At 45.7% G+C, this 15,375-nt stretch overlaps 1 protein-coding gene across 1 annotated transcript in view; it reads left to right on the top strand.

The window, feature by feature from the left end:
• Positions 1-7,039, top strand: part of RDX (radixin) — a 103,351-nt gene extending 96,312 nt beyond the window's left edge. The window contains exons 15-16 of the mRNA XM_079930018.1: positions 3,650-3,747; positions 6,718-7,039. Of these exons, the coding sequence (XP_079786144.1) occupies positions 3,650-3,716 (67 nt within the window). The 3' untranslated portion in view covers positions 3,717-3,747; positions 6,718-7,039. The remainder of the gene's footprint in view (positions 1-3,649; positions 3,748-6,717) is intronic.
• Positions 7,040-15,375: the final 8,336 nt, after the last annotated feature.

Below are 15,375 nucleotides of genomic sequence, written 5' to 3'. Positions count from 1 at the left end.
CGTTCTTCCAAGGGCCAGCAGTGTGGCTTTCTCAGCTGTCTAGATTGTTTTATTTCATGGTACAGGGGTCTTATTTTGTAGTAATGAAGAGATTTCCCTACACATTTGAGAAACTTCTAGCAGTGGTTCTCAAACTAGCATATATCATTATCACGTGCAGACTTTGTTAAAATGCAGATTGCAGGGCTCCTCCTGAAGTTTCTGATTCAGTAAGTCTACATGGTGCCTAGGAACTTGGATTTTTAACAGGTGAGGCTAATGCTGCTGTTCTGGGACCACACTTTGAGAATCACTTATTTAGAGATGAGGGTGTCAGACACGGTGGGAATAATACAGTTGCTTCTTTTACTCAGTGTCCTTGGAGTAGCTATTGACTTCTCTACCTAGACGATTTGAGACCTTCAAAATTCTAATGGTTCAAAGACCAAAGATAATTGGAACAAAATTTATAACTTCCCTGTCTATTGTAGTATTTTTCCTCCATCAATTTCTGAAAGTTTTAAACATTTACAAACTAGAGATTGTTTTACAACAGTGTCTAGGAGAAATATAAAGAAATCTGTTATTATATATAGTATATATTCTTATGTAGTATTATACATGTAAATATATATATAAGTACTCATGCATCCGTTTTAAAATAGTACATTGCTGGTAACTTAGGCATTCTGTATTCCTTCTCTATCATGTCTCCCTCTTCTTTGATTTTAACTGTTTGTATCCACAATATAATGTCTCCTTTTGCATGCCTGTGAACTTTACCTACTTTACATACATGCGCACACACACATCCATTTTGATGAATATAGCTGTGGTTCATTCATTTTCGCTGCTGTGAGGGTGTCTGTTTTATGAATGCACTATAATTTATCCACTCCCCTGATAATGGACACTTGGATTGTTTCTAGTATTTTTTATTTTACAAACAATATAGCCTGAAATCTTCTTGAACATATTTCCTAGTAGTGTGAGCAACAGTATCTCTACCTAGAGAGGGGAATTGTTCAGTTACAGGGGCATTTCAACTTTTCTGTGTAACCAGCAACTTGTTTTCCAAAGGAAGGTTATACCCACACTGACTTCAACACACTTGAATATCACTAACTTTTTTAACTTTCTGCCAATTTGATAGGTTTAAAATGTGCTTTTAGTTTGCATTGTCTTGATTACTAATATAGTTCAGAATTTTTCTTAAATTTATGGGCCTTTCATGTCTCCTCTTTGAAGTGACTTCTTTTTTCCTGTTTTCTTTAAAAGTTTCTCCACCTTGTTTTGATAGAAATGTATTAATAGATTAATTTGGAAAAAAATTATATCTGTACAATATTTAAGTATTCCTAGTCATGAATATGTAATATCTCTCCATTTAGTTATGTCTTCCTTAATACTTCTCAGTAAAGTTTAAATTTTTCCATTTAGATCATCTATTTCTTTTGTTAGATTTATTATTAAGCATTTTATTTTTACTATCTTTTTAGTACTTAATTTTAAAACTATTGGTGGCTGGTATATAAAAATGAAGTTGATTTTTGTTTGCTGACCTTATATTCAAGAACCTTGCTCAATTCTTATTTTTTCTCATAATTTGTGAAGCCTTTTGGGCTTTCTACATAAATAGTCATCTACACTTAATACAGTTCTTTGTCTTCTCAATCCATATAACTTCTTTTCCTTATCTTACTGAGTTGATTTGACTAAAGCTTTCAGTACAATGTTGAACATAAGTGCACCTCATTTCTGATTTAACAAGAATGCTTCTAACGTGTGCCATGACATAAGTTTGCTGTTTTGACAGATGACCTTTATCGGGTTAATGAAACTTCCTTTTATATATATACACCTGTTTTTCTAAGAGTTTTTTTAAAAATCAAAAGGGTGTTTAAAATGTATCAAATGCAAATTCTGTGTATATTGTGATAATATGTGTATGCTTTTTTGTCTGTTAACATATTGAATTAATAGATATTTCTAATATTAAACCAAGTTTCGTTCCTGGGATAACTTGATATGATGTATGTCCTAACCTGTGGTTTGGCACTCCACGAACACTGAGTCACCTGTATTGTGAATATCCTGCCCCTCTGATTTGTATGTATCTTCCACTCACCGCCCCTCCAACAAGGGTTGCTGTTTTCTAGAGGTATTTTAATTTCATGGCGCCACCTGGTGGCAAACTTTCAACATTTCTGATGATGTCTCTTTGCTACCTTTCTTTTAGGCAACTGCATGTAGTTTCCTCTGTTATCACTGTAACCTCTCATTTAACTTTATTTTCTCTCTTATACCTTAATATTTATTCACTTTACTCCCCCATCCTCCTTTCTCTTGCTCCTCCAAATATTTTTCAGTATACTCATGCCAATCATTCTCTTTTCCGTCCTTTTTCTTCTCTCTCCCCTTTTGTTCCTTTATGGGTACTGCAAATCTACCTCAATTATGGTTAAGAATGATGAGAATAGTGCTGGTTACTAGGGTAAAAGATACAGCAATACATTTTAAAATGACAATTGGTACAATAAAGTGCCAGCTCTGCTAACCTTCAAAGGCCTTGAAAATACTTAAAATTCTTTTTAAAGTGTTCTTAAATTCAAGTACTACTTAATCACCTTCTAATTAATTCTGCCCATTTAACATCAAAGTTCACTATTAAGGAAAAATTATAAAACTGCTTTGTTTCAGTGTTCCTTTATCAAAATGTGAGGGTTCTGCTGTATTTTGCTGCAAGACTCAGTTTTTCATTATGCATTAAACTGCTTGGAAACCAAACTGATCATCTATAACATGGTTTCCATAGGAAACAGCCCACCACAGATGCCCTTTTGATGTGTAACACATTTATAAGATAGAGATTACCATTTCCAATTGCTTAACTCTCAAGCATAGAAAATACTGTAAACAATATTCTCCCCAGTCAGAAAACTAACACATGTATAAGCTTCATTGGTTTAGCAATTTCTTTTTGGAGTTAATTGTGACTTTTGTCTTTGGTGTCTCTAAGGGCTATGTCTGAGAATGGCAGGTGAGTCAGCTGAAGAAGACAGAACAGAGAAAGTAGGGCTGAAATTGATCTCTTTAGCCGCTGCAGTGCTAACATGGCTGCAGGGGAGGTGGTTTTGATTGTGTGTCTTACTCACCCTAGTCTTAGTAGGCAGGTACAGTATATTGAGCCATTGCTTATTCATAGATAGCAAGTGTTGATTTTAAAGTAGGCACCAGGAAGTATTTTGGTACCTAAGTCTGGTTGGTGCCTGAAAGATATTTTAATCAAGAGAGAACCTCAAAATATAAAATCTGATCTTCAGCATTACTCTAATACTTAAAAAGATTTTGATGGCTTTGAGATCTGGTAGTCTTATGAAAATGACTAGTTTGTGCAGAGCTGCTGCAACTATTAGAATTCTAGCATCTTTTCAAAAGGGAGATTTAAAGTTATTCTTATTTGCACATTGTAATAGTAGAGATTCAAAAGTGATTGAAAAAGAAAAGTTAGAGGTTAAAGATTAGGAAGGAGATTACTTTGGCAATTTGGTTACGTAGAAGGCTCTACATAATGCAAGGTGACAAGGGTGCTTCTGGCTTCTGTACTACAGTATTTGGCTTCCTTCTGTGTTCTAAACGCTTTCTAACCTTTTGATGTCTTTTTTAAAAGGTGGGGACCCAAACTGTATGCATTGTTCCAGATGCGTTCTTGCCAAAGCAGTATAAAGCAAATGTAACAGTTAGGAAGAAGGCTCCCTCCCTCACTGGGTAAGTACAGCTGGCAGCCTTGACCAGGGCTAGCCCACCTTCCCATTAGACCTGCCATACCCTCTCCACTGCAAAAATGCTGGCGGGACCCCGTAAAACCTGAATCTGTTAATCCACAGCCCAGAGCCTTTCATCTAGTGAAATGCCAGTCAAAAGAGCTGACCCAGAGCCAGCCCTACCATTACAGCACCTAATCCCACCCCCTCCAGATTTTTTTTCAGTTGTTTGCATCTCTTTGGCTCTTTGCCAATCAAGAACACTGAGGTCAGATAGAGTTTATTAAAATGAAATTTTACCTATAATCTTGGTGAGCTGATTAGACACGCTACTTTAGACTGTTTGCTTACCTTTGTGAAAGAACCCCCTTGATGTAGAGTATTATAGTGCAAGCTCACACATATGACACTTGTGTGCTGCTAGAAGGTTTTTTTTTTCTTATTTAAAAAAATGTTCAGATCTACTTAAAAATGAAGTGCCATACCTATATATTAAGTAGAAAAAATCCAGAATTGGTTCGTAAGCCAGGTTAGTATTATGCATTGATCTCAATTTGGAAATATTTAAAAATCGTTGATCAACGTGATTATCATGATAAGAGGTTGTTTCAAAGTTCTTTAATTGATTTTTTGACCCATCCCATTTCTAAATAAAACTACAGCCATGTGGTTTATCTTGTAGATCTTGAGTGGTACATTTGAGTTCCCCCAACTTGCTGATTAAACCTCCCACAATTCTATAAACCAATCTCTAGCTATATGGGAATATATTTTAGATAACACTTTAAAATGTGGAATAACTCTGTTATAACAATATTATTTTTTAGGTTCTTTTCATGTGACGTAGAAAAATGGTGATATATGTTCACTTAGGCTGGGGAACTTTTAGAAATGATTTGCTTCTTTGGCCTTGACTTTATTTCTGTATTTCTTTATTTTCTAATCCCAAACTTCCAATACTTCCCTGCCCAACCCCCTCGCCCTTGGCAACCACAAGTCTGTTCTCTATGTCTGTGAGTCTGTTTCTGTTTTGTAGATAGGTTCATTCGTATCATATTTTAGATTCCACATATAAATGGTGTCATATGGTATTTGTCTTTCTCTGTCTGACTTGACTTCACTTAGTATGATAATCTCTAGGTCCATCCATGTTGCTGCAAATGGCATTATTGCATTCCTTTTAATGACCTTGACTTTTGGATTGCTGTGAAACGAGTTTAAGGTCATGCAAGAATCTCTGACATTCCATGACATCACCAAAATATTTTCATTGTTTCAAAATCCACTTGAAGTCCTTGTGACACATCCATCATTGTTTGCTTTCACTCGTTTGGAAAGGGGTGTTTGTGACTCCATAGAATCCAGTTAATCTTATTCTTGATATTTGAGCTAAAATCCTTGGTTAAAACATGTTCTTAATGATCCATAGATTGCCACAAACAATACTGTTCTTAGCTATTCATCTTTAAATCATTTCTTCCAGTGCAGGCATTTATGTAACTCTTTCTATTTTGTTTGCTGATTGGTAAGATCCTACCAACTGAAATTTGCCTGATGTTTTGCAATTTTTCCTCATTGATTTTCACCCTTTAGTGTTTTTGCTTTTTAGAGCAAATCCTTTGAGTGAGTTTGACTCTGTTGTTGCCATCAGAAGTAGGAAAAGAAAGTTTCTGCATGACTTATCAGAAAAGTCAAGATCAAATGACAGAGGTTTTGAATTGTCCAAAGATGAATTTATTAAAGGATCAAGGGAGTTGGCAGTCGCTGCATCCTTCAGCTTGAAAAGTCACATAGTTGACAGCCTCAGAAGAACAGCTGGGCCCCCCCTCCTTAGGTGATTGTAGTGTTATTGACCCAAGAAAAAAGACAGGAACTTTTGACAGTTTTCCGGTCCTACTCCCACTGTCCTGAGGGTTTCTCCATCAGAATCCTCACCCTCTTGCTTGTGATTGGGCAGGCCCGTGGGATTATGGTGGCGAGGAATTACAAGGATAGCCATGGACGAACTGCAGCTGGCTGGTTTCTTCAGGGATAGAATACCCTACAGCCTCGGGTGTCAGGCTGTATCCAAATCATGAATCAACCCCAAAGGCCTCTGGTTGTCTGGTGCATCCAGACCCACAGGCTTCTTGCTCTCAACCTTCAGGCCTTGTCATTTCTCTGAGGTGCTAGGCTGATTTTAGCTTAGGAGGCTGAGTTAGACCTGATCTGATGACCTTCTTTCCTACACCCTGGGGTCGGGGGGTTGAGGGGGAAGTAGCCTGAGGTGGGTAAGACAGAGCTGGTGTAAATAAGGTGACCAATCCCTTGGGGACACCTGCCTCACAGGCTGCTTACTTCTCTTGTGATTCACGTCACAAAGGCTTATAAGACTGTGACATGAAGGGGAGTATGTTTATACCATGATCTCATATCCACATCATGATTCTGGATCTGAACATTGCAATATCTACCATGTTAGATTCCTTTTGAGACCAAAAATAGTTTTAGCAAGGCTGAGGTCAGAGTGTAGAGCCTGTGGAACCACCTTTGTTTTGGTGCAATTTGTACGTCATCGTGTTTCCTTGGTGACATTCCATCCCCCTTCATAATTCAGTAGTAAACTCTTGTCTTGGCTACATGTTACTGGAAAGGTGATCAGGGTCGTGCCCTTTTCAACCCTATCATGGTAATATTTAAAAGTTCAGTTTTCTTCTTTCTTGCCTAACTTTCCTGTTCACTTTCTGTGTCTTCACGCAGGTCCCTGGCATCTGACGCACATGGCGAGCTTTAGGATAAGGTCGTACTAAGACATGCCTGATGTTCTGAATGTCTGTATCCCCCAAAGTCCATAATCTCAGCTGAAACCCGATGGATGAATGTTCCCTCAATCAGGGCTCTTGTTGGTGGTTCTTTCCACACCTCGGTCGACTGTTGGTTTTCCCTTTCTTGCTATTCTGTCTCTCTCCTCACCTCTCTCGATTGCCTTTCCTAGGGACAGACCTTAGAGAGACGGGCCAGGACGTGGGAACTCGGCACTGCACCTGGCAGTCCTCAGCCAGCATCCTCTGCATCCTGTCTTCAAGGTACCATCCCCGCAACAGATGCCTGAAGGCCCAGGCTTCTGAGAACCCACTTGTTTTCTGCATGACTAGCTTGTAAAGAGGGATATGCGGAGAACTTTCCACTTAAAAAAAATGTATGTGACTTATTTTGGGCTTCGAACTGAGAGCAAAATCAGTGGTATGCAGCTCTGTTTCCTGGAACACATCTGTGGCATCTGGAGAAATTGTTGCAATACTCCCTTTCCTGTCTGGGCTGTTTGTATAACTGTACATATAAATGTAGCAATAAATATATTCTAACATCAGCCTGGGGCATTTAGTTTCCGCTTGATTCTGCACACCGATGGTAGGCAGTGAATATCACATTCTCGAGGAATTGCCCTACTGACCAGCGGGCTTGCCTGCCCCTTCTCAGTTTCTCATCTTCTCTGATTTCACAAAGTGTTAGCTTGGAATTGGCCAGTGTTTGGAGAAAGAAGGTTGAGGGGTGCGGTGGCAGAGCTGGGACATGAAGCCACATTATTAATTCACTAGGTTGCACTATTCCTGACGCTCCGAGGTGGCTTGAATGTCTGAGGACTGAAGCTTAGAGGATTGGGTGACAATTTGCAACAGGAGTCAGCTATTTTATAGTCACTCTTAAATCCTTCAGGAATGTATTGTGCTTGGATTATATGACAGGTACTCACCTGCCAGTCACAAAGTTACCCCTTAAAGATTTTCGGAAAAACCACACAAAATATGCCAACATGATATTGAATTTTCCATCTGTCCCTGATGTCTTTCGAGGGCACTAAGTAAGTCTGGTTGTTTTAGAAACAGTGCCCTTCTAGAGTGGACACATAAGCAAATAAACTTTTTAAATGCTGTTTGTCTACTATCAAGAAATATTTGTTCCCAAACTGCTCTCATAATTTATTTGAAATCTTTGCTTATCAGGCATTTTTATAACTTAAAAGATAACCAGGGCTTCCCTGGTGGCGCAGTGGTTGAGAGTCCGCCTCCCGATGCAGCGGACACGGGTTCGTGCCCCGGTCCGGGAAGATCCCACATGCCGCAGAGCGGCTGGGCCCGTGAGCCATGGCCGCTGAGCCTGCGCATCCGGAGCCTGTGATCCGCAACGGGAGAGGCCACAACAGTGAGAGGCCCGCGTACCACAAAAAAAAAAAAAAAAAAAAAAAAAAGATAACCACACAACTTCGTGTGATTCTTATCAAATTACTGTTTGCCAGGCCTCTCCTCGATTATAAGCGGCAGGTGGTGTAGAACCATTCAGCCCTAAGGCCTGGGGATGCAGTGGAGCCAGAAGCTGGTGTCCTGTGGCCAAGGTTCACAGGCAACACCCGAAAGACTGCGTGTTATGTATTACTACAGACTGGAAGTGCTTGAGGAAATCATCTGGTTGGGATCCTTGAACCACTGGTCAGGTAACTGTCTGAACAATCATGCCAGGTGTGTTCTTTCACCTTTTAGCAGATCCATCAGAGAACCTGAGGCTCAAGGTCAACAGGTAAAGAAGGCACAGCGTGGGCTGCTGCCGCCACAGCAAATTCCCATGTGCTACCACCGTACAGACCTCTTCCACACACAGACTGGTCTGGCCCGGACTGGTAATACAGGGGGAAACTATTAAAAAAGAGACAGGACATGGGCTTCCCTGGTGGCGCAGTGGTTGAGAGTCCACCTGCCGATGCAGGCGACACGGGTTTGTGCCCTGGTCCGGGAAGATCCCACATGCCGCGGAGCGGCTGGGCCCGTGAGCCATGGCCGCTGAGCCTGCGCGTCCGGAGCCTGTGCTCCGCAACGGGAGAGGCCACAGCAGTGAGAAGACCGCGTCCCACACATACACACAAAAAGGACAGATTATCAGTTGCTTCTGGTTATAGTGCGATTATATAAACATAATTATAGATAATGCCGTATAACCAGCAGTTCATAAGCTTGTTCATGGAGCTGTGGAGGGTTGAGGGTTTTCAGCCAGTGGGTGTCAAGCCTGGGCATGGGTCGTGACTGAGACCCTGGATAGGTCACTTTAATGCCCTGGGCCTTTGACGCGTCTGCCGGAAAATGAGGTGTTTGGACTAAATGATTTCTAAGATCCTTTCTGTTCTTTGAGTCTCCTCCTTTGGAAAGGGAAGGGAGTTAGCCTACTTTCAATGCTAAAGAGGAAGGTCATGGGATGGCATAGATGGGCAGCTGAGAGGCAGAGGGGAGTTATGAAGATCGCTTATTTTCAGGTAACAAGAAATGCATGAAGATAACGACAAGTTAAAGCACCATTTTCGTCGCACCCCTTCTGAGGAAACATGTTTAGCTATCACTTCCCATGGGAGAGGAAACTGGCTGGATTTCTTCCTGGGCTCTCTTTTGCGCTGGGCAGAAAGGCTGCTGTCTACACTGCGTGCTGGGACGGACAGGTGGGGACTTGAAGCCTCAGAACCAGAAGCCACTTTTCTTCAGGAGCTGCTCACACCCACCAGGCCCTTGTGAACTGCTGGACTTCAGTCCTGGTCAAGCGAAGCTGACAGGGGTGTAGCCACCCAAAGGGAGAAAAGCTGATCTCTTCCAGTCATGAATAATCCACATCCACTCTTAGGAGCGCATTGGTGGGCAGACACTACTCTTTAGCACAACACTCCCGTCCTCTTGGCCCCCTCGGCCCCCTCCTTCCTTTCCAGGCAGGTGGGACGGATTGCTTGAGCAGTGAGTTTGGAGAGGAGCCGTGTACCCAGTCCTGTTCTCTGTCCACAGGAAGCACACATGACTGTCAGCTCCTCCATGCCCTAGTTCTGCTGAGGCAGGCCCGGGCTCCCACAGGAGAGGGGTGGCTGTCTCATTTGGGATTCGATATTAGGGAGTCCAGTTGCCTTAGGCATAAGCCTAGATTCCCAGCATTAGCTTCATCAATGATAAAGGTGATCTTGTGGGCTTCACCTGCTCATTCTTTTGCTTTAATTCTGAATTGATTTCACCCAGTGCTTTTTACTTTAAACTTTATGAGCGTGATTATCGTCCGGAGGCTTTGTGAAACCACAGATGCTGGCCCCACCCCCAGAGTGTCTGATTCTCAGGTCAGGGGTGGCGCCCAAAGACGTGCACCTCTCCCAAGTACACAGGTGAGGCTGCTGGACCGGGGACCACACTTACAGACCTAGGGGGCGCCAGAATGGGAGAAGGAGTTCTGTTTACTGGTCCTGTTAAACCCTAGAACTGAATGTTCTCAAGGCTATCTGGGTCAGCCGGGCGCCCTTCACTCAACTGGGGCCAGCAAACACTTGGGTCTGTATGAGTAATTCTCGCAAATCAGTGTCGTCTTCTAGCCCACAGCCTTGGGCAGGAACAAATGGTTATGGATTATATTCATTTCTGTTCTAAGTAAAACACAAGATGATTCAATGCCAGCCATAAATCAGCCCTGAAATGCGGATTTAAAAACAGAATCCAAGATGTGTGTGTGGTTCTCCTTTGATAAAACCTTGCAGAGTGCCGTGCACAAATCAGCATTTAACTGGGACTTCTTGTTAATGCTGAAGCTACTGCATTGAAAAAACTTTTCATTGAAATATAAAGTAAAAACATTTGCAGTTTAGTGGACAGTGTGAAGAATCTTCACAAAGTGAATGCATTAGTGGAATCAGCACAAGACCAGAAAGAGAACATTTCTTCCCTCCAGAGACCCTTGTGCTTCTCTGTTACTAGATGCTCCTCCAAGGGTAAGTGCTGTCTTGAATTCTAACAGGAGAGCTAGGTTTTACTACTATGTTCTTTATATAAACGCAGTCATTCTGCTCATACTCTTCAGTGAATGGTTTCTTTTACTCAACAGACTCATGGATTCTTAAAAATCACATGCGTCCAGTGTGCCTTGTTGCTTACCTCTCGGCACTTCACTCTGGCCCCTCTGGCCACTGTTATGGGGCTGTGCCCTGCTCACCACCGTGCATTCCTGGCCCGCCCTCACCTGTCACAGCTGGGCTTCTCACCCCCAGGTCTTCCCGCAGGCTCTTGTCCCCGTTTCCATTAGTCAGAATGGACGGGGCTCAAGCCTGGTCCCCTACAACGCCCAGGCCTCTGAGGCTCGTCCCTTGCTCTGTGTGCATCTGGGGCCACGTTGCTCCCCGCGTCTCTGCAGGCACCTGGTTTTCCCTGCACCGTGCAGAACACATGGTTTCTTAGGCACTGTCGCAGGCGGGTAGAGACTGGGGACCCCCATGTGGGCTTCCCACCACCTGCCCCGGTGTGACACGTGTCTCTTCTGTTCGTATTTCACTGGTCAGAAATAGTCACATGGCCCCTCTTAGCTCCAGGGGGCCTGGGAAAAGTAGGGGAGCCCAGGGAATATTTGGTGAGCGTCACTATCTCTGCTACGCTGTTCGGTTGGACTTTTCCAGGCCAGAGTCTGTCCTCCTTTGCCCTCGGGCACTCACCACGCTCCCTCTCCTCTGCATTATCCTACAATATTTATATTCTCTACACCACTGGTTCTCAACCAGGGCGATTTGCCTCTCAGGGGACATTTGGTAATGCTTGGAGACTTTTTTGTTAGGATCTGCGGATGTGTATGAGATACTGGCATCTAGCAGGGAGGGACCAGGGATGCTGGTAAACATCCTACAGTGTGGTCCCTCAAAGAATCACCCAGCCCCAGGAGTGCCAGACCCCCCCTGCTGAGAGCCCCACTGTCCCTGCTGCTGCTTCCCTTGTGCACGGATCTTGCGTTACTCCCAGCAGATCACGATGGCGTGGGAAGACAGCCAGGCTGGACTGTGGCCTGTGGCCTGTCCCTTCGAGGGGGCCACTAAAAGAAATGAAGTAGGTGACCAGGGTATGGAGTGGTGGTGGAGAAAGAAGGGGACAGGAACAGTTTACCCAACCTCCTCCTCAAGGACAGCAGGTCTGGGTGGAGCCCCTCACCTGCAGACCCTCACTGCACACAGGGCAACACTGACCTCAGGGGCCCCTGAGAGGAGCCGGGGCCCTGGAACGTGAACACACAGACCTCTTGCACCCTGAACCTCTCGCATCTCTTTGGCACCACCTTTTTCCGGTGTGGTGGCTGGACCAAGGAGCCCATGTTAGCAAGTGTGAGTCATTACTCTTCCTGTCTTCACAGGGGACTGGCCTCTGTGGCCTGAAGTGAGACTCATTCTAATTCCAACTCTGCCATCTTCTGCTGTGTGAGTTTGGGTAACTCGTTTAACCTCTCTGGGCTTTACTTTCTATAAACAATAGAAAGTACTTTTTTTTTGGCTGTGTTGGGTCTTTGTTGCTGCATGTGGGCTCTCTCTAGTTGTGGTGAGTGGGGGCTACTCTTCGTTGCGGTGCACGGGCTTCTCATTGTCGTGGCTTCTCTCTTGTTGCAGAGCATGGGCTCTAGGCGTGCAGGCTTCAGTAGTTGCAGCACGTGGGCTCTGTAGTTGTGGCTCACGGGCCCTAGAGCATGTGGACTTCAGTAGTTGTGGCATGCAGGGTCAGTAGCTGTGGCTTGTGGGCTCTAGAGCGCAGGCTTAGTAGTTGTGGCACATGGGCTTAGTTGCTCCATGGCATGTGGGATCTTCGCGGACCAGGGCTCGAACCCATGTCCCCTGCATTGGCAGGCAGATTTGTAACCACTGCACCACCAGGGAAGTCCCAGAAAGTACTTTTTATAAAAGAATAAATTGATTTTTACAACACATTTTTTTCTCCACAAATAAAGTCTGTTGGTCCTCAGAACCCATTTTTGGTTCCCTTTGGCTTAATTTAATGCAGCAGTGCTAGTCCTATCACCCTGGGGAGCCTGTTCACTTGGCCCAAAAGGTGACCTGAAGGTAGAAATGAAGAATTTGGGATGAGTGTCGAGGAGCATTTGTGCGTGACAATGGGGAACAAGGTCACCTGAGAGAAGGCGGCTCTTTCACTCATTCATCTGACAACTGTTTAGGATCATCCGCTGGGTCCCCCAGGCAGTGGTCTCAGAATGAGTGGTTGAAAGGGGTCCCTGGCCTCCCACTTCCCCTGGCACCAGGGCCAGGCCCAGTGGTGCCTCACTCGCCGATAATTCATGGTAGAATTGGAAGCTGCAACTTTGTCCTCCAGGAAAGCTGCTCAAGCAGCAAGCCCAGCTGCTGTGCCTTATCCCACCAGCTACCTTTCCCATGTTCTGTCCTTGTCCTGAAGCCACCAGGAGTGGGGGGGCGGGGGGGAGAGTGGGCTTTGGGAGGGCAGGGGGGAGCCTAGAGCCTACAGATGGCCACGTGGGGAGTGTTTGTACTCAGTCATCAAGTTCACTCTCACATGTGCCCGTGGGTCCAAGGTGTGAGGTGACTAACAATGCCTGGGAGTAAAAGCTGCCCTTTTCTTCAGGCTCCTGCTGGGGATGCTGGAGCTGATGGAAAATGACTCTGCTGGGGCTTCCCTGGTGGTGCAGTGGTGAAGAATCTGCCTGCCAATGCAGGGGACACAGGTCCGAGCCCTGGTCTCGGAAGATCCCACATGCCACGGAGCAACTAAGCCCGTGCGCCACAACTACTGAGCCTCTGCTCTAGAGCCCATGTGCCACAACTACTGAGCCCACATGCCACAACTACTGAAGCTCACGCGCCCAGAGCCCATGCTCCGCAATAAGAGAAACCACCGCAGTGAGAAGCCCGCGCACCACAATGAAGAGTAGCCCCCGCCTGCCGCAACTAGAGGAAACCCGCGCACAGCAATGAAGACCAAACACAGCCCAAAATAAATAATTAATTAATTTAAAAAAAAAAAGAAAATGACTCTGCTCTGGTAAATGTCACCCTCGTCTGTGTGGTGACCAGGCCTTGGACACCTCCCTTTCCTCGCTCTGTTGGGAGATGATAGCTCAGCTCTGGACTGCACAGCTGTGTCCTGACTTTGTCCATTGAAGGGTGAGAAACCCTTCAAATACACGTATCGTAACCCCAGGGCACAGAGCCCTTGACCCCACTGCCGGCCAAGCCCTGAGGCTCCAGCTCCCCGACCTCCTGTCCCCCCAGGACCAGGGCAGTGGAAGGGGCCAACCTCAAGTAGCTCATGGCTTCAGAGTTTGAACCTGCAGCCCCGCACCCCTGAGTGTGTGCAGCCTGGGTCCCAGCCACCACCTGAGCAGTGCTCACTCAGGTAGAGCCAGGCTCCCTCCCAGGTGATGCCTGCAATGTGATCTGTTCCTTCATCACACACGTATTGAGCAACCAAACATATCAAGCCCTTGCCTTCCTGGAATTCTGTTTCCAGCTGAGGAAGATGAGTAGTAAACATGCTACGTAGTGAGAAGGGCTGCGCAGAAATGGAGATGGGCCATGTCCCTGAGGGAGCGCCGGGGTTGCAGTTCTACTGGTGGTCAGGAAGGCCTCCCTGGGGAGGCGACACTGGAGTAGAAATTGAGAGAAGGATCCATGCAGGTAGCTGGAGGATAAACCAGGCAGAGGGAAGCACAAGTCAAAAGGCCCTGAGATAGGAGGGTGCCTAGTTTTGTAGCTATAGAAGTAGCTAGAAGGCCAGTGCAGGGGCTGCAGTCCCACAGAGCAGAGCCAGGGTGATCATGGTGCTATTTGTTGTCCAAGAAGTGGCCTGGGGAGTGGGTGACAAGGGAGGATGGGACCTGCCATCCCAGAGGTGATGGGAGAGCGTGCCAGCTGGGAGCAGCCTCAGTTCTGGCCCACAGATTCTGGAAGGTGCAGTGCGGGAGGAGCAAGTCCAGGCCCAAAGCTGGAGGTGTTCAGGAAGTCCTTGGCCATATTGAGGGGACCGGGTGTAGTCTGACCTGGCTGCCACACAGAATGATGGGACCCGAAGGACAAGGCACATCTACACATTTGACCTCAAATTTTGCAACTGGGTAGCTTTCGTCAAGAGCGGTGTGCAGAAGCCTAAGGATAAAGGGTGCCCTAGGGAGGGTTTTCAGTAGGGAAGTGACTGTCTCTATTTATAATATATATACAGAATATTCTGGCTGCTCTGTGGAGAGCAAGTTTGTGGGCAAAAGTGGAATTGGGACGATGAGGCCTTAATGTTCTAGAGAGAATTTATAGGCCAGGGAACTGACATTTGCTGGGCAGCCGCTCTGGGCCAGCACAGGACTTTAGGGTGTGGCATTAGTCGCTACTCTGCCTCAGGCGCAGGATTTTACTGTCATGAAGGCCCACGCCGCAAAGCCCTTGTCAGCATCACCCGCATAAAGGGCCCAGTTTGATTGGGCTTCAGAGGCGTGTCCAGCCGTCCTCCGCTCCCGCCCACTGAACGGGCCTTGTTTCCACCCTCAGGCGGGCGGGCAGGCAATTGCAGCCAGCAGTCTCCCCGTTGCCGACCTTCCCATCGTTTCAGCCTTCTCCCCAAGATCGTGATCCTGTGTAAAAATCTTCAGTACTTCTACTGGCCCAGGTATTGCCTGTTTGTGGGGACCTCAAACACGAATGGCTTCAGGAGCCAGGCATGACCTGATTAGGGGGTGCGGCCCTGGCAGGAGGCGGTCAGTGGAAAGCACCACAAGAAAGCTGTGCCCACGCGTGTGCATCCGGCATCCCACCAGGCTCGCGCCCCCCACTGGCCATTCTCAGTTTAAAGGCCCCCACCCTGAGTGTCTACAAGCTGGC

This window comes from Stenella coeruleoalba (genome assembly GCF_951394435.1).
Source record: "Stenella coeruleoalba genome assembly, chromosome: 8".
NCBI lineage: Eukaryota > Metazoa > Chordata > Mammalia > Artiodactyla > Delphinidae > Stenella > Stenella coeruleoalba.
This window is presented reverse-complemented; position numbering and strand designations above follow the sequence as displayed.